Below are 19836 nucleotides of genomic sequence, written 5' to 3'. Positions count from 1 at the left end.
ATAACTCAGAAGTAGCAGAGACTATTTCCAGTCTGCCAAAATCTTTCCTTGCTTGCCTCCTGAGGAACAGAACTGTAACTGGGCAACTGGCTGTCCAACAATATTACATTTCCCAGTCTCCCTTGCAAATTAGATATAGCCATGTGTCTGTTCTTTTCAAGGGAACATGAGCAGACGTGATATTGGCTCTTCCAGGCCAAATCCTTAAGAACAGAAGAGGAATAAAAAGAGGCCGTATCTCCTCCATGGTTTTCTTTTATCTTCCTGCCAGGTGCAATCTGGATGTGGCAGCAACCCAGTTTTGACCATACAAATAAGGATATCCCAGCAATCCCCAAGGTATGGTCCACACCTTTTAGGGTATCTGCTTTTTGGTTAATAACAATTAGTAGTACTAATATCTTAGATTTATTGCTACACTTCTTAAAACTAATTTATAGTATATAGTAGAATCTTAAACTATATACTGTGACTATATATCTGATAGAATAATAGAATGCTTAAAATAATATAAAAGCATTATTTTAAGTTTATAGCTTATACTTGGGAATAATTGGGTAGCAGTTCCTTTAAACTGTCAGAATTGTGCTTCATCTTCTACTGCTGAGTTACACAAGATATGGAGGCCTAGATTTATTTTCCACATACATGAAGTAATTCAGTCCTCATGAGACGTTAAGAGATAGCTGAGGTCAAAGGTATAAAGATAAATTGCATGGAAAGAATATAAACATAAGGACCTATACATGTGATTTTAAATCACATTTAAAGTTGTATCTCTTATACCATAAATGAATAATTTATACAAACTTTTTTTTTAATCTGTGCTGTAAAATTACACACATACCAAAATTCAGAAAGGAGCTGGAGTTATTTGACTGAATGGATTCTGCAGGTTTGCTTGGTGGGGAAGAATTACAGATACCTGGAATCAAAAGACAAGACTTCAGGGAAAGAATGAAGACAGATTCAGATTACTGTTTATCACATCACATAATTATTGAGATTAAACATTTCCTCCAGAGTGACTAATACTCCCAAATTACATATCATTATCAAATATAACAAAATATAGGTGCTTACAAATGGATTGAAACTTTATAATCTTCTCATTTATGTGTGTGTTTTAATGGTTTCTTTTCTTTGCAAACACATTGTAAAGCCCAGCACTAAAGAGAATTGCCAAAAGATTCACGAAGAAGACCTGTTATATCATGAATCAGTTTATTTTGGGATTCACATTTTGGCTTTGGATTTCATCATATTTTTCACTCTGACAACTCTTAATACTCTTAAACCTTTTTTTCTCCACATTAGTTCATCCACAGGTAGCCTATGATTTTTCTTACACTATCCTTTACTCCTGGAATATTTTTCTTTGCTCCACTTTCAAGCCTATACTTTTCCCATTACAGATGATTCCAAACTCCCCAAAGCATTGTTCTGTTGCTTTGTTTTGCCATTTTAGCAACATATAGGTAAGTATAAAAATATATTTCTCTTCCCAATACCTTAATGTACTCATGTGTCAGTTTCTGCCCCGTTTTGAAAACAATCCTGTGAAAACTTAGTCCACATTTTGCACATGCACTATCTAGCAGTGGAAAAAAAAAGATAATTTCAGGTTTGTATAAACCTTCTAATAAACAGCATATAAATGGGAAGAAATTATTATTATTATTAGATTTTCAGTGTTTTCAGAATGAAGTATGAGGGCTGCATATATGTGTTTATGTGTGATGCGTGTGTGTGTCTGTGTGTTGTACACATAACCACATACACCCAAAATGGTAGCATTCTAGAAATTCACTCTTCTCTCTTCCTGGAGGTAATTGAGTAATGAATTAATAGAGTACATAGAGAATTTCAATCAGATTCAATTTAAAAATATATTTATTGAATACTTGCTTTGTGCCAAACATAGGGTTAGGCACTGAGGATAGAGACATGAATAAAAAGTGGGTAAAGGTGAGAAAATTCAGGAGATAGCTATCGTTTCTATACTGCAGAGAGTTGTATATATCCCTTAGAAAGAAAACAATTGTCCAAAAATGGAATATTGCATTTGTACAAAAGGAGGCAAAGATTTTTCACATATATGTCAGGGGAACTTCTATTTTGTATATTGGTTTGTCATATTTTTATGCTGCTTGCCCAGCTTCCATTCCACCATCTTTTGATAATAGAACTTGAATTTTCCTCTAGGAAACCACCCCTCCCCATTTCTCAGTTTCCATGCTTCCAGTAGAGCTGATTCCATTCTTAGATCAAAGAACTGATATATGATTTGGGCTGATTTTCAGTTGGTACATTGGCATGGTCATATCAGCTGTTATGGGCTGACCTCATTCCTGATTGGTTGATGTCCACGTGTAATAATTGTTAAATATTAGGTATGACACCGGTCCTGCCTTAATCGGAGCATTGAATATACTAGCAATAATTGATTCAGGGATGGGCAAATGAACCAAGCTAAGACAATTAGGCCCAGTCAATATTAGTCATAGGACTTTTGATTGAGCAACCAGGAAAGAGCTATTTTTTCCCATTATAAGCCTGAAATTTGATAAAACCCTGCCTATGAATAAGCTAACACAGAGTATAGCAAAGCCAAGAGATAGGGAATGAGAGATTAGATCCTGATTACATAGTTTGAGCCCTTAGTTATAAGGCAATAAATTCTCTTTTCTACTTAAACCAGAGCTTAAAGTGAGGTTTTTGTCACTTGCAACTAAAGGAGTTCTGAGCAACTTCCAAAAGTTGGCCTCAGGCATCATGGCTGCCAGCTCTTATCACCCTGTAATTCATTCTCCACATAACAGCCAAAACAGTCTTTTTAAGAAACATGTGACTGTAAGGATCTAACTCTTCTTCCTTGCTCTTTGCAGCCTGCAGATATGTTGGCTTCCTCTGAGATCCTACAACATACCAAACTTTCACACCTCAGAGCTTTTGTATGTGTTTTTGGCTGTATCTGGAGTGCTCTTCTCCCCATTTGTCACCTGCCTGGCTGCTCCTTTGTCCTGGGTTTAATTGCCACTTCCTTAAAGAAGGCTTCCTGGACCACTCATTCTAAAGTGGGTCTTCTTTGTTATTCTCTCTAATAATTACCCTCTTATTTTACTTCATAGCATTTATCACAACATGTTGTGTATATATTTGTGGATTTACTTGTTTAAGGTCTAAATTCCTCACGAGACTTAAGGTCCATAGTGGCGGGGCCCATATCTGTTCAGTTCACCGACATATACCCAGTGCCTTGTAGAATGTTTGGTGCAAAGAAGGCAATCAATGAATATGGAATGAAAAATGAATGGATGGATGAATGAAAGACAGACACTAAATTTAGATCCTAGTTTAAAACAACAGATGAAGTATCTTGACTTCATTAAAAGTAGGACCATCTTAACGACAGACCAAGCTTAGGGGATCCAGGCTAAAGGGAGAATAACAGAATTATAGAGTCACAAACCTTCTAGAAGGGGAAGAGGACACATATACACAAGTACAGGCAGATAAGTCTAACGTCCTAAGATCAGTTTGGGGGCCCAGATATTGTTCTTCATTTAAGGACAAAAGATCAGCGAATCGAGGCAGCTGAGAAATAGAGAAAGAACACAGCCTAGATCCAGAGAATAACCTGGGCTTTTACCTAGAGATAAGACTGGGAGTCTCTGAAAGTCTGACCATATTCTAAAGCTATGATAACCCAAATCTACTTGGATTTGTGGGTTGTTTTGTTTTTTGTCCCCCTCCATATCCCCAAGACAGGGTTATAGCCACAGAAAGAAAGCTGGGTGTTTAATAAGCTAAACTGGTCAAACCAATCTTTGGCTGACTGTTCAAGTCACTCATTTCTTTGCCTTTGGCTGTTTTATTTACCCTGTTTCCTACTATAATTTCCTTTTGAAATTTTAAAATTCTCTCGACTGACCTTAGGGGAAAACAGTACATTTTCCAACCGTACTTCAGCCATCATAGTGAGGAATCATTTCAGAGATCTCATGTGATAGCAGTGATAGTAGAGTAGCCCAAGAATCTGGAGTTTATGGATAAATAGAATGAAAACCCCAGAGAAAAGAGTAAAATTCAGCTATAAATCTTGTTACTTAGACTATATCCTAAATCTAGTTTTTTCAGTGCTCTTTGTCCTTCCCTGTAATACCAGTCCAATACCAAGTACCTCATGGGTCCTTCATGATTAACCAAATGGATCAAATTTGTGAAAACTATATCTCCATGTTTTATATACTTTGTAGTTGTAAATAGTTATTTCTAAGGTAATCGGTTTCCCACAGTTCAGAAGTCTGTGGGTTTTGTTTTCATTACAATATAGCAAAAATAGTAAGCAACAGATTTTTATTGTTAATAATACTCGGTAAAAATTGAAACATATCAATGCTTTGCTTATTTCATAAAATCAACACATTTGTTTCACAATATGCTTTGCTGTAACTTTTCAAAGAAAATACATCTGAAGTTAGACTGCTGGGAATTATAAATACCACACTTGTACCACAGTATCTTAGGATGTGTAGAAAGTGCCACACATCATACTAATTATTATTATACCTGTCTACTAAATGTAAAACTTTCCCTCCCCTTCCTTCCTACCCAATATTAGCATCATAGAAACTAGCAAAGTACAAGACTTGAGTATGATTGTTCTGATTCATAGGACCCTAGGAATAACACTGTTGACTTTTCACAGGGTGGTTATATAAGAAAAAATTACATAACTGTGAAACTGGTATATATATTCTAAAAATAAGTATAAAGAAACTTACTCTTTTTCATACTTCGTAAAATTTTCAAACTCTACAAAAATGAAGAAAAGGAATATGTTAACTTTTTCTTGTGAAATCCAAAATACTTAAATCAAGTAGGAATATAGACTTTAGCCAAAAGGGTTAACTTCCAAAAAAGTGGCCATAAAAATGCACAAATGTCACTCGAAAAGATGCTCAACGTAATTAGCCTTTAGGGAAATGCAAATCAAAACCACAGTGAGATACCATTTCATACAGACTAGAGTGGCTATTATTTAAAAAAAAAAAAAAGGAAAATAACAAGCATTGGAGAGGATGTGAAGAAATAGGAACACTTGTTCATTATTGGTGGAAATGTAAAATAGTGCATCTCCTATGTAAAACAGTTTGGCAGTTCCTCAGAAACTTAAGTATAGAATTACTATATGACCCAGCAATCCCACTTCTAGGTATATATCCAAAAGAATTGAAAGCAGGGACTCCAATAGATATTTGCACACTGATGTTCATAACAGCATTATTCACAATTCCTAAAAGATGGAAGCAACCCAAGTGTCCATCATCTGATGAATGGATAAACAAAATGTGGTCTATACACACAATGGAATATTATTCAACCCCCAAAAGTAATGACATGCTGATACATGTGACATTGTGGATGAAACTTGAAGTCAAATTGAGTGAAATTAGTCAGACACAAATGGACAAATGTTGTATGATCTCACTGATATGAAATAATTATAATAAGCAACTTGAGAGTCAGAAACCAGAATACAGGTTATCAAAGGCCAGGGTGGGGGTAGGGAATGGAATGTTAATGTCTAATTGGTACAGAGTTTCTCTTTGAGGTGTTGGAAGAGTTTTAGTAATGGATGTGGTGATGGTAGCACAGCATTGTGAATGTAATTAACACCACCAAATTATATATTTGGATGTGATTAAAAGGGGAAATTTTAGGTTGTATGTATGTTACTAGAATAAAAATTTTTAAAAGAACAACAAAAACATAGGACTGTACAACACAGTGAACTCTAATGAAAACTATGATTATAGTTAATAGTATAATTATAATTCTTTCATCATTTTACAAAGGTAGCACACTAATGCACTGGTAATAATAGGGAAAATTTAGGTGAGGTGGGTAATATGGGAACTCTCTTTTCTGCATGAGTTTTTTTTTATACCTACAACTTCTCTAATTAAAAAGAAAAAAAGAAAATGCTTAAAAGTTATTTTTCCATTTTACCATTTTTAATTCAGTGAAAAATCTTACCTTGATTTTATCTTGCTATTTTACTCCACCCATTTAAGAATTACACTAAATATTTAGAAATAGTGCTATTAGAGTATCAATGGGGAAAATGAAGTTCCTACTTTTCTTTATTTTATCAGAACCATTCCATAACCAATAAAGGCTTCTGAAGATAGCTGGGATACAGATCCATTCACATTCTAGCAAATAATTTTTGCCAATCCTACTCTGTACTATGGCCCACTTCTATACTATTACTTCCTTCTCTCTCCTTTCAGAAAACCCATGTCCTCTGCCTCCTTTATGGTAGAGTCTCAAACTTACTCTTCCAGGAACCGACCCAAATTTCTTCTTACTCCACATTTCCTCATTATGTATGTTTTTAATCTGTTCCATGGTGTTTTATTATTCTTGATAATTCTCAAGTTTTTTCTCATATAAGTAGGTATTCTGTTCCATCAGATTAACTGTAGTCTTTTTAATAACAGGTACATGTCCTTTATGACATTTCTATTTTCTTAACACCTAACATAGATGTTTTCTTCTTTTTAAAAATTTATTTAGATTTTTAAAAATAGATAATTATTTACAGTACAAAAAATCAGAAAATCTAGAAGGGAATATAGTAAAAATTCTCTTATTTTTTTTCCTTATCTTCCCAGTTTCTGACCTTCCCCTGTAGATAACCACTATTGTTACTTTCTTACATATCCTTCCAGAGTTACTTATAAATATATAATTAAATACAAATATATATCATATTCTCCCTCTTAATAGTAAAAGTTAAATGATATATGAATACCATAAAGAGAATTCTCATTTTTTCACTTGCACAGTGTTCTATTGTATGAATGTGCACGATTTATGATTAATGTTTCCTTAATGAATTAATTGGTTAACACTTGTTTTTCTTCCAGTTGTCTTCTCTTACAAATAACGCTGCAGTGAATAACCTGGTATACATGTCATTTCATGTATGTGCAAGTATATAGGTAGGATAAATTCCTACAAGTGGAATTGCTGGGTCTAAGGATATAAGCATGTCATTTTAATACATACTGCTAAACTGCCCTCCATAGAAGTTATATTCCTTGACATTCCCAAAATGGAGGAGTATGCTTGTTTCCCCATCGTTTCTCTAACAGAGTGTATAATCAAACTTTTGCAGTTTGCAGATCTGAAATTGAAAAATAGTATGTGGTTTTAATTGTATTTCTCTTATTATGAGTGAGGTTGAATATATCAACTGCTTAGAAGCCAAACCATGTGCATTTATTTTTCTTCAAACCATCTATGCCCATTTTTTAGGGTTATTTTCTATGAATTTCTGGGAGCTCTTTATATATTAGAAAAATAATATCTTTGTGTTGCCAGTTGTAAATATTTCTCCCATTTGTTGTCTTTTTTTCTTTTTCTCCAATTTGTTCTTTGTCTTTTGATTTTTAAGATTTTTTTTTAACCATAGGGAAAATTTGTTTTATTTAGTAATTCAAATAAATTCATATACTTTTTTTCTCTTATGACTTCTGCATTTTTGAGTCATAGTTAACTAGGTCATACCCACTCCCAGGTTATAAAGATTCTTTCCAAGTTCTTTTTTTTACTTTGGTTTTATGTGTGTTTTTTAACATTTAAATCTTTTATCCATCTAGAATTTATCCTGGTGTATGTGTAAGGTATTGGCTCCCATCTTGCTTTTTTTGTCCCCAGCTGGTTATCCAGTTGATCCAACACAAATTATTAAAATACCCATCTTTATGCCACTAATTTGAGATGCCACTTTCATCATATACTAAATTTCTATGTGTATTTGGATTTTTTAGACTTTTTGTTCTGTTGGTATGCATTTCTTTTCATGTACCACTATCATACCATTTTTTAATTGTTGAGCGTTTACAATGTTTTAATATCTAGTAAGGCTGCCTTCCTTTCATTGCTCCTTTTTTTTTCCTGACAGTTTTCTAGCTGTTTTTCTCTTTTTTACCCATGTGGAACTTTGGAATCAGTTTTTCTAGTTCCAGGGAAAAATAAACTTGGCAATTTTTTTATTGGACATGTTTTAAATTTGTGAGTTAACCTTAGGGAGAAATAAATCCTTAGCTAAGTTGTGTTTTTTCTTCTTTTTGGTTTCCTTCTATTAATTTTGATTGTCAAGAGACCAACAATCAATTTCAGTGAAGATATTTAACCTAATTTTCCGTCATAGTGATAGGAGAGGAAAACTTGTAGTAATTGAAAGCCTCTGCCTTGTTTCCTAAAACACCAATCTTCTTTACCTTACTCCTTGTGAAACTTTTTCCAGGAGTCTTCATTGTTTGTTTTGAAGATGTTGAATTTTCCATCAAGTCAGGATAGCTAGTAGAATATGTTTCTACAGATTGGGCTTGCATACCTAAAAAACAAACAGGAAATAAAAGTATTTTGTTGCATAGCTTATTAAGTTTTCAGATTATGTATAGGTATATATTTAGTAATTCTTAGCCTTTTTAGACACTCTTTGACTCTACATTATTTTTAATACATATTTATATCATATTTAGTCATTGTAACTTTTCCATTTAAGTCCTGTATTATTAACCTTTAAACATTATGATTTTTTTATTCTTTTATTTTTGAGAAGAAGTACTGCCACTTACAATCTTCATCAGCAAGAAAGAAGGACTCGAGGGTTCTTTCTGGGAGTGGAGGTGGTGGGGATGAAGAGCGATCAGGATGTAGATCTATGAAGAAGAGTATAGAGCAAAACAAAGAAATCCATCAATTAAAAATCGTAAGTCAAGACCCCTTTACCACCAAATAAAAAATTATCTGAACAATAACTGAAGCTCCAAGAGATTTGTTCTTCTAGTTCTTCAGACAGTGAGACTTGGATTCATCAAAAACTTGTAGCTCAATAACAAAAGATTCTTCCAAAGATACTGTAACTGAACTAAAGCAAGCATCTAGATCTAACTACCTTTTTACATGAAATTCTGGAGATAGAGGTACATGTTAAATAAAACCACAAGGATACAATCAATCAAATCCAGAATGTTAGCAGTCTTTAGGTCAAATGACCCACTGTCTTCAAAAAATAAATGGCATGAGAAAATGTAACAAGGATGGAAAACAATTGCAGATTGAGACTGAAGAAGCATATAAGCCAAATGCAATGTGGAGACTGTGAACCCAGATTCAAAAAACATACTGTAAAAGACATTTTTAAATAATTGGGGAAATTGAACACAGTTTAGATATTAACTAATATTAAAGAATTATTATTAATTTTGTTGCTGTGATAATGCCATTATGGTAGATTTTAAATGTGTGTTTGAAATTTTCCATAATAAAGGATTTTAAATAATGGAGCTATTTACCCACCTTGTAAGCTCCTAAAGATACAGATGTTCTATTAGGTGTTTTATTGACATGGGCTTCTCATTATAGAGGGCTGAGTAAAATTGTATACTTTATTAATCCCTTTTGAAAATGAAAATGCAGTTAAGTGCCAGAGTTTCAACTGTCATTGGCCATTGGATTCTGGACCATAGGATTTGTCTGTAAAGAAAGTTTTCTTGTTTATTCCTTATGTGCTGATTAATATACAAAAGGAATGTACAACACTTATGTATTAGTTTCCCAGCTGCTAAAACAAATACCATACAATGGGTTAGCTTAAACAATGGGAAGTGATTCGCTCATGGTTTTGAGGCTAGGAGACTAGGAGAAGTCCCAAACCAAGGCATCAGCAAGGCGATGCTTTCTCGCCAAATACTGTAGCATTCTGGGGCTGGGTGCCAGCAATCCTTGGTCCTTGGCTTTTCTGGCACATGGCAGTGCACGTGGCAATGTCTTCTCCTTTGTCCTCTGGGTTCCATTGACTTGTTGCTTCTGTGTCTTTTTCTCTGTGGCTTTCTTTATAAAAGTCTCCAGTAATAAGATCAAGACCCATCCGATTCAGTTGTCCATACCTTAACTAAAAATAATCTCATCAAAAGGTCCTATTTACAATGAGTTCATACCCACAGGAATGGATTAAGATTAAGAACATGTGTTTCTTGGGTACATAATTCAGTCTGCCACAGTGTGCCCTTTGGACCCCAAAAAGATATGTTCTTCCTACAGGCAAAAGAAATTCACTCCAGCTTTTTCGTTTCAGCCGCTGACATGCCTTCCTGATTGAGAAAGACCCAGAAATTCTGGGGCCACGTGAGCCACGGCCACAGCCACGGCCGTATCGGCAAACACCGGAAGCATCCAGGAGGCTGGGGTAATGCTGGTGGCATGCATCACCACAGGATCAACTTCGAAAAATACCACCCAGGTTACTTTGGGAAGGTTGGTATGAGACATTATCACTTGAAGAGGAACCAGAGCTTCTGTCCAACTGTCAACATTGATAAATTGTGGACCTTAGTTAGTGAGCAGACACGGGTAAATGCTGCACGGGTAAATGATGGGAGTTGCTCCCATCATTGATGTGATGTCATCGGGCTACTAGAAAGTTCTGGGGAAGGGAAAGCTCCCAAAGCAGCCTGTCATCGTGAAGGCCAAATTCTTGAGGAGAAGAGCTGAGGAGAAGATCAAGGGTGTGGGGGGAGCCTGTGTCCTCGTGGCTTGAAGCCATGTAGAGGGGAATTCATTAAATGCTAACAAATGCTTTTCCCTTGTGGTCTGAGTGTAGACTCAGCATAGTCAGCATCAGGAACCCACCTTAACCAGGTTCTAAAAGAAATGTGGAGGCCTTAGCTAATTAGCAAACTTGAACCTTACTTTCATTTATAAAATGAGAATACCTGTTCATAAAACCTTAGTTGAAGACCCTTCGCATTATTTACAGTGGGTGGGAGAATGTACCCTCATCTGTTCCATGGGGATAATGAGACAGTTTTGATGGGTCACATTCTGCAGAAGGGCAGGGTGATGGGTTTGAGGCAGTTCTATAGAGCTAAATTCCTGATCCTAAGGGTTGCCTCCTGGGTCCCTTACCTTGGACTGAACCATTCTAGTTATAACTAGAATCTAGAGTTAATAGTATTTCTTACAGTCAAAATGTATCTGATAGAGAAAATCGGGAAATCCTAAAGGCCAGAGACCAAGTCAGGTTTTCTAGGGTTTATATCTTCCTGTTGAAGCCAAACTGTGATAATGACCAATGTTCCTGTGCAGTAAAACCTATAGAGATCTCATTGTAAAAAAAAAAAAAAAAGAACATTCCATCACAACATCCCCAAAGCCTTAAGTCATTTCAGTAACAATGCTAAATACAGTCTCATCAAAATCAGTTATGGGTGCAGTCTTTTCTGGGGCAAAATTCCTCTGCCTGATGGACCTGTGAAACCTAGAAAACAAGTTATCTATTTTCAATATACGTGGGTGGACAGGCATGTCCCATTCCAGAAGGGAGAAACTGGACGGAAAACAGGGTTCACAGGTCCCAAACAAGTCCAAAACCCAAGAGGAAAAATTCCATTAGATTTCAAAGTCTGAAAGCCATCTGTGGTTTGATGCTTTATGCTCTGGGCCTGATGGAGCAGCAGCCCCACCCCTTCCAAGTTCTTATGCAGTGCCCATATTCTCCCTTAACACTAGGGTGTAGGCCCTACCCTCTCCAGCTAGGCTCTCCTCAAATGCCAGGGTACAGACCTCACCCTCTCTAAGCACTAGACTGGTGGCCAGGCTCTCTGTGATTGCTGGGGCACAGGCCCCACCATCTCCAAGCAGTGGGATGGCAGCACTCTCCCTTAACACTGGGGTGCAAGCACAGGGGCAGACCCAAACCTTGACATATGTAGGTGGGCCTGCTCTCATTGGCCTGAGGGAGATCTTTGCAGTCCAAACTTTTGTTTCCCATTTCCATCCTTGCTTCTCCTTTTTGCCCTATTTTCTCCTTTCCACCTCCTCAGTAGAGCTCCCTTCTACTTTCTGAGGAGGATGCTACCAAATTCATGAATTACTCAAAGCTGTGAGATCTAAATTGCATGAAAAAAAAACTTCTTTTATTACTTCTCTATCCTTTTCAATCCAGGATGGCAGTGCTTCAGCTCCTAAAAATTTTATGAAAACCTTGTTGACTTTGTGGGCAGTTCAAGAAAGTCCAAACCATCAGACAATAGAACTTTCCACACATCCTTCCTGGTTAACTGGATTTCCCAAGCTGAATTCCACTGAAGGAGCTATCTGGATCCATGTTCAGCCACACCCTCTTTAGCTAACATGGAGCCCTGTACTCTAGGAACTCACTTCCCAAAAGCTCAGGGAGGTCCCTAATAGAGTTGTTTTTTGGCTGTAGTCTCAGAGTATTCTATCTGAATAGGCAGAGAATTTTCCGAATTACTGATTGCTGGTTTCCTTGTGCTTAACAGTTCAATCCTCAGTTTATCTCTTTCCTCATTTCACTATAAGCTGCAAGGAGAAACCGAGCTGCTCGTACCACATTTAGTTTGGAAATCTCAGCAAAATATCCAAATTCATTACTTGTAAATTCTGCCTTCCATTGGACACCAGAACTCAATTTCACCAAGTTTTCTACACTTTATAATAAGAATTGCCTTTCTTCCAATTTCTAATGACACATTCATCATTTCTTCTAAGGCTTTGCTAGAAGTACCATTAAGGTCCATATATCTTCCAACATTCTATCCATGATAAATAATATATTCCCTAAGATGATACAAACTCTCTCTACAGCTCTCATCTACGCATTACCCAATTCCAAAGCCATTTCCATATGGTATTTGTAACAGCAGCACCCTTCTTTCCAGTACAAAAAAAAAAAGAAAAAAAAGTTTCCCAGCTGCTAAAACAAATACCATACAATGGGTTGGCTTAAACAATGGGAATTTATTTGGTCATAGTCTTGAGGCTAAGATACTAGGAGAAGCCCAAAATCAAGGCTGTAGCATTCTGGGGCAGGCTGTTGCCATTTCTCAGTCCTTGGCTTTTCTGTCACATGGCAATACTCATGGTGATGTCTTCTTTCTCCTCTGGTTTCTGTTGACTTCTAGCTTTTTCTATGACTCTCTCTCTGTGGTCTTCTCTATAAGGCCTCCAGTAATAGGATCAAGATCCATCCTGATTCAGTTGTCCACACTTTAACTAAAAATAACTTCATCAAAAGGTCCTATTTACAATGAGTTCATACTCTGAGGTATGGATTAAGATCAAAAACATGTTTTACTGGAGTACATAATGCAATCTGCCATAATTTATTTCTAGCACCTAATGAAATAAAAATTTACCATTAGTGACCTTAATAAACCCACAGTTTTGGGCAGCTATCACTCTATCTAGTCCCAGAACATTTTCATCACTTCCAAAAGGAAACACCATACCCAGTTGCTCTTCACACCTCTTTCCCCCAGCCCCTGGCAACCACTAATCAACTTTCTGCCTATTGTGGACATTTAATCTGCCTTGCTTTTTTTTTTTTTTTTTTTTTTTTTTAATTTTGAAATAAATTCAAAGTTATATGAACAGTTGCAAAAACAATACTAGCCCCATACACAGAATTCCATCATACCCTGACCCCCCCTCCCCCGGTAGCTCAATCCACCAACTTTAACTTGCTGTCACAATGCTGTTTCTTTCCCTCCCTCCCTCCCTATCATCCATCTATTGCTCTGTTGTCTGAACATATGAGAGTTAGCTGCACACATCGTTGAGCATTCACTATAATTCACGTATACACTTCCCATGAACAAGAACATTCTTTCATACAATCCCATTAAGCGCAGCTAAGAAGTACAATAGATTCAACAATTATAAAAAGCTTACATTCTACATTTCCTTTTCCTTGTGTCTCAACTGTGTCCCTTTGAGCCACCTGTCCTCTATCCTCCTGTCCCATTCAAGTTCATCCTTAGTATTCAATTGTCATCTAGTTAGACTGACTTTTTTTTTTCAGTTGTGGAAACATATATACAGCCTAAATCTTCCCATTCCACTCCCTCCCTAGCCTTTCATTAGCGGGATTAATCACGTTTAGAATGTTGTAATGCTCTTTCCCACCATCCCATTACTAGAAATTTCCCTTCACCTCAAACAGCAACCCTACACTCATTTCTTAACTCCCCATTGCCCCTTCCCCCATTTCTCTTAACCCAAACTCTACTTTTCATCTCTATGGTTATATTCTCTGATAATTTCTTTGTGTTTACTGTGGGGCTTAAAATTAACCTCTTAAATCCATATCAATCTTGTTTTTCTTTGATACCACCTTCACTTCAATAGGACCCATAAACTATGTTCCTATACTCCTTCATTCCCCCACCTTTATATAGTTGTCTAAAATTACATATTTTACATTGAGTTCAAAACCACTGATTTGTCCTTAGAGTTTGTGTATTATATATCATGTAGGAAGTGACTAGTGGAATTACAGTTCAAAAATTATTGACTTCTATTTGTATTCCATTGTGTTGGAGAATGTGCTTTGAGTATATTCAATGTTTTGTTTTTTTTTTAATTTATTGAGGCTTGTTTTATGTCCAAGCTTATGGTCCCTTCTCGAGAAAGATCTGTGATCACTAGAGAAAAGTGAGTGTCCTGGTGATTTGGGATGTAAGGTACTATATACGTCTGTTAAAATTCTCTCTATCTCTTTCTCCTTTCCCTGTCTCTCCTCCAGCAGGGCTCCCCTCAGAATCTGAAGTAGGGCAGTTCTTTCATTGGCAAAGTCTCTCAGAATTTGTTTGTCTGTGAAAAATTTAAGCTCTCCCTCAAATTTGAAGGAGAGTTTTGCTGGATAAAGTATTCTTGGTTGGAAATTTTTCTCTCTCAGAGTTTTAAATATGTCATGCCACTGCCTTCTCGCCCCTATGGTTGCTGCTGAGTAGTCACTACTTAATCTTATGTTGTTTCCTTTGTATGTGGTGAATTGCTTTTCTCTTGCTGCTTTCAGAACTTGCTCCTTCTCTTCAGTATTTGACAGTGTGATCAGAATATGTCTTGGAGTGGGTTTATTTGGATTTATTCTATTTGGAGTTCGCTGGGCATTTATGCTTTGTGTATTTATATTGTGTAGAAGGTTGGGGAAGTTTTCCCCAACAATTTCTTTGAATACTTTTTCTAGACCTTTACCCTTTTCTTCCCCTTCTGGGACACCAATGAGTCTTAAGTTTGGACATTTTATTTTATCTATTGTATCCCTGAGATTCATTTCGATTTTTTTTATTTTTTTCTCCATTCTTTCTTTTGTTCTTTCATTTTCTATTCTGTGGGCTTCTAGGACACTGAGATGTTGTTCATCTTCCTCTAGTCTTGTATTGTGACTATCCAGAGTCTTTTTAATTTGGCCAACAGTTTCTTTTATTTCCATAAGATCTTCTATTTTTTTTATTTACTCTTGCTGTGTCTTCTTTATGCTCTTCTAGGGTCTTCTTTATGTTGCTTATATCCTGGGCCATGGTCTTCTTGATGTCCTTTAAATCTTTTGCCATGTTTTCATTCCTCGATTGTAGATCTTTGATTAATTTTGCGAGGTATACTGTATCTTCCAATAGTTTGGTTTGTGTGTTTGGAGTTGGATTCTCCATATCATCTGGTTTTATCATATGCATTAAGATTTTCTGTTGTTTTTGGCCTCTAGGCATTTGTTTTGCTTGATAGGGCTCTTTCAAGTTGTAAAGAAAAAGAGATATCGATCTAATTTTTCAGGAACACAGTTTGGTGACATACACTTTCTCTAACTAACCAGCAGATGGCGTTTGTGAGTCACCTATATCCCTCGAGTCAGTTCTCAACCTTTTTTCCGCTTTGTGTGGGGAAATGATTCTTGGGGGGTTCAGTTGGAGAACTCAGTTTGGGTGTGTTGCTGGAGCTGTCCGCCCTGAATGTGGGGCATGTGTACGAGTAGCCAGGGAGGAAGGGGAGTTCCAATGTTCAAATACCCCAAGATCCCAGAGATTCAAGGCCACTGCAAAAGTCTAAGCCTTCATTTCAGTTCAGCCCCAGCCTCTCTCTCTCGCTGATCCATAAACCACTGGACTTGGCGTAGCATCCCTGGGTTCTCCGAGTGGATCCCCCCTCCCAGCCACTCTCCTCCAGTAGCTCAGCCAAGGGAAGGCCGTGCTACATCATCATTGCATGCTGTCCCACAAGGGAAGCCCCGGGCTGCCGGGCCGTGCGGTGGCACACTCCAGCCCGAAGCAAAAATGGCCAAGCGGGGCGTCTCAGCCCCCTCCTCCTCGCACCGTTCCTCCTTCCCAGCTCCGGGACAACTGGCGGGGCTTTGGGCTGTGGGCACGGCCCCGGACAGGAGTTTATCCAGCCCTCCAGGGGCTAGCTGCTAGCTGTGGGGTTTCTTTCTGCTTCCGGCTCTCCCCTCCGTTCCCCCGAACCCAATGGTATCTGCTGCGGGCTATCTTCCCGGCCAGACAGCAAGAGGTCAGCCCAGCCCCCTCTTGCTGTGTTTTACTGTGTGGTTCCCACAATTGCTACTGAAGCCGCTCCATACGCTGAACCCTGGCTTCCCTAGCCTGCCGCGTGGCTGCGGGTCTTCCAGCCAGCTTACTCACTCGTTTCAGAATGCCGACTCCCAGTTTCACCAAGTATACGGCCCCTCTGGAGCTAGGAGCCCTCATCCAGTTGGTGCATCGCTGTAACCGGTATTCTAGGTCACTTTCTGGTTTTGAGCTAGTGTTTTTCACGGAGGCGTTTTTTTGCCCTGTCTCAGCTAGCTGCCATCTTAGTTCCCCCTCTGCCTTGCTTTTAACAATGGATTTTAACAATAATTGATAGGCTGGGGGGTTGAATTCAGGTCTATCTGACTCCAAAACCCAAGCTAAGCTCTCTGTTGTATTATGTGTTTGAATAATATGCCTACATATGCTAAGGTTATATAACTACATGTTTTAATATATGTAAAGGACCTATAAGTGCCCAATAAATGTTCATTGTTACTCAATGTACAAAACAAGCAAAGCTCAGGAAACTACTAGAGAAGCAACCTTAAGTTAAAGATCTAAGTGGCCAGAAATAATTTTTTTAGAATAACATTGTTGACAGTGATATAATCTATATAATGGAAATGCTACAAAACTTTTAAATAGATTCTTTATGGAATATTTTTAAAGGGCAGTATATCAAGGAGCAGAATTCTAAAGTCCTGTCTTTACCCGGCCCTTGATAAAACAAAACTCTTAGTTTGGGATAACCAGAAATAAAGTAATGAATTGTAGACGCTATTATGGGAACCATGATATGGGAACTCATTCACCATGTTAATGAGCCATTTTTACAGTACAAATTCATGGGGTTAAATGTCATCTAAAACCAAAGGAAATTGTTTTTTACCTGATTTTGGACTTCGGATTTTTACACTCTAAAACAAAGAAAGAAAGAAAAATGAAAGAAGACTATGTACAAAAAATCTATATATATTCAAAACAATCAATAGCACATTTGAAAATATATTTCATAGATACATGAAATGTAGACCCTATTTTTCTTAATTCATAGGTGTGCTGAATTATGAAAAGACCTTTTTACCTCTTAAAATGATTTTTATCTCATGCTAATTAGTTGTAAGTTAATTCCTTTTGAGTTATTTATTTCCTTCCTACTTAGAACATTTCCCTGAAAATTTAATTGGAGGTAATTTATTGAAAGTGACTAGTTAACTTCATGACTTTGAAAAGGGCATTATTGTCTATAAAGGTTATTAAGATAAAGACCATTATATGTGTGTATCACTAACAATAACAATTACACATACATTAAAATCATAATTAAAAAGGTAGAGAATATTTGCCTACCATGCATTGAAATTGTAAGTATTATAAAATGTTTGTTTAATTACCTTTCTGACCTCTGAAATTTTAAGATAGTTCATTCATAGAATATATAGAAATGCAAAACAGAATGTTATAAGCACAGATTTTTATTCCAGAATATTATTCTAAAAGGTTGATCTTAAATAATATGCACATCTGTCATTCAAAAAATTACTCACTACAATGTATTATCAAAGCTAATATGATACAGCCTACCAAATGACTAATGTGAACAAGCTATCTACTTAAGTAGAACTTCTTATTTTTGCCTTAACCATCCTTCAAGATTCAGTTCAAATGTTTCCTCTTTGACTAAGCCCTCGATCACTTCCATCCTGAGGGTATCTCCCACACTTCCAAATCTCTTTTTACCTTTCATATGACAAAGATATTTGCCTTGTTATAACATAGACAAAATTAAAGAGTTGTGTATGTATCCTGTATCATCGCTACTACTAGAAGTTCTTCAAAGGCAAGAATTGTGTCTTATATGTATTTTATCTCCCATAGCCTCTAGCACATTGTCTTATAAGGAGTATCAGCTTAATATTTATTGAATGATTGGTGTTAAAATTGCAAGGAGTAGGACTATAGTCTCTTGAATTCAAATGAGTAAAGTCGGAAAAAAAGTTATTGACCTTGCTTGGTCTAAGTCTAACAGAGTCATCAAATAGCTTTGATTCAGCTGTTCCACTCCATTCCAGTGATGTTCCAATTTTTACCTTTACAGCTGAAGATAAGGGTTTAGGTGCACTGAGTGGAAATTCTCCTGGAAGAAAATAAATATGGTTCAGTTTCTAGGAGCCTTGTTAACTCTTTTAGAGAGCAAATGTTACTCAGCAATAGCACAGAGAACATTGAAAGGACCTGAGAGGTAACCTTAGTTAATCCATACTTTATTTTACACTTACTGAACTGCACTCACCGACTTCCTCTACCACAATAAAAGACTCAGGTGTCCGTTCAGGCAGTGGTGGGGGGATTTCATCATCTATCCTTGGAGAAGTTGCTATCCAAAATATCAGAGATATACCCACAATTTTTCATTAGAACAAGCCAAAGAAAATTCTTATTTTCTAATCTTGATCTAAATTCCTTAAAACACAACTAGCAATATTTAAACTGGTACTGTTCACTCAAAGAAAAAGCAAATTAAATTCTCTCATATTAAGTTGCAAACCCAGGAGATTTTTAACCTATTCTTCAAAATTTATTACTTCTTTTAAAAATCCAAAATTATTTTGATTGAGTTACTGATGATCAGTTAATTTAATATAAAGCATTATACAATAAAAGATTACAAAGCACCGTCAATTACCAAAGATTCAGTTACACAGCAGGTAAAATAATAAAGATTTTAGTAGCTCTCCTTCATTCTACAGAAAACAATAGTAAACAAGGCTTTCTATATTTCTGTAGAAATGTTCATAATTTTTACAGAAAATGTTTTTTACTATGCTATTTTAAGAAATTGCCACTAGATGGCATACATGTCAATGTTGCTACAATCCCTGAAAATAAAATTTTGTTTTTTAACAGTGTTGTTGCTGAGAGGTCTAAGGTATTATTGGCATCTAGTAAAAGAAAATATCTTTAAATTCTAAAACAAGATCAAAATATATAAAGTTATCTAATCAAAGAAAGAACTTCCTAGATCCAGATGAAATAGTTTTGCTACAAATGATCTGCACATCTATCTATTAAGAAACTCTGTACAATAAATGATGTTATAGAACAAAAGCTTTTCCTACTTCCCATCCAGGTAGAATGTTCTTTATAAATTTATCTGCTGACATGCCTAAGAAACTTAAACTTGCTCTTTGCTTTCCCTCACCTTCTTCCATGTCAAACTATTATAATCATCTCTAATGAGAAAGTCACTTCTACTTCCAAACCACCCAGTAAACCAAACCATATGCATAATGTGCAAAAATCCAGAATTATAAATGAAATAATAAAGGTAAATATAAGGTAAAAATTCTACACAGAATACTGAACACATTCTCATTGACTAAGTTGCTACAAAAGGGCAGGAAATCAGATCTTCCTCTTCCAGCTCATG

The 19836-nt window shown here is 36.5% G+C and overlaps 1 protein-coding gene and 1 pseudogene across 5 annotated transcripts in view; one reads left to right on the top strand and one right to left on the bottom strand.

Moving 5' to 3' along the window:
• The window catches only part of PTPN22 (protein tyrosine phosphatase non-receptor type 22), a 72451-nt gene that overhangs the window by 2075 nt on the left and 50540 nt on the right, over window positions 1-19836 (bottom strand). Inside the window, exons 15-21 of one of the 5 annotated variants that reach the window (XM_037826329.1) lie at window positions 18700-18783; window positions 18497-18543; window positions 17296-17323; window positions 8658-8741; window positions 8298-8413; window positions 4788-4818; window positions 848-925 (exon numbers count right to left, since the gene is read on the bottom strand). In XM_037826329.1, the coding sequence (XP_037682257.1) occupies window positions 848-925; window positions 4788-4818; window positions 8298-8413; window positions 8658-8741; window positions 17296-17323; window positions 18497-18543; window positions 18700-18783 (468 nt within the window). Of the gene's footprint in view, window positions 1-847; window positions 926-4787; window positions 4819-8297; window positions 8414-8657; window positions 8742-17295; window positions 17324-18412; window positions 18544-18685; window positions 18784-19836 lie in introns of those variants that run through there. The other 4 variants (XM_037826327.1, XM_037826328.1, XR_005215268.1 and 1 more) reach the window with 4 other exon arrangements.
• On the top strand, window positions 10168-11264 carry LOC119526852 (annotated as a pseudogene).

Source organism: Choloepus didactylus, chromosome 2, assembly GCF_015220235.1.
Source record: "Choloepus didactylus isolate mChoDid1 chromosome 2, mChoDid1.pri, whole genome shotgun sequence".
Taxonomy (NCBI): Eukaryota; Metazoa; Chordata; class Mammalia; order Pilosa; family Megalonychidae; genus Choloepus; species Choloepus didactylus.
The sequence above is the reverse complement of the archived record's forward strand: the minus strand, read 5'-3'. Positions and strand labels throughout refer to the sequence as shown.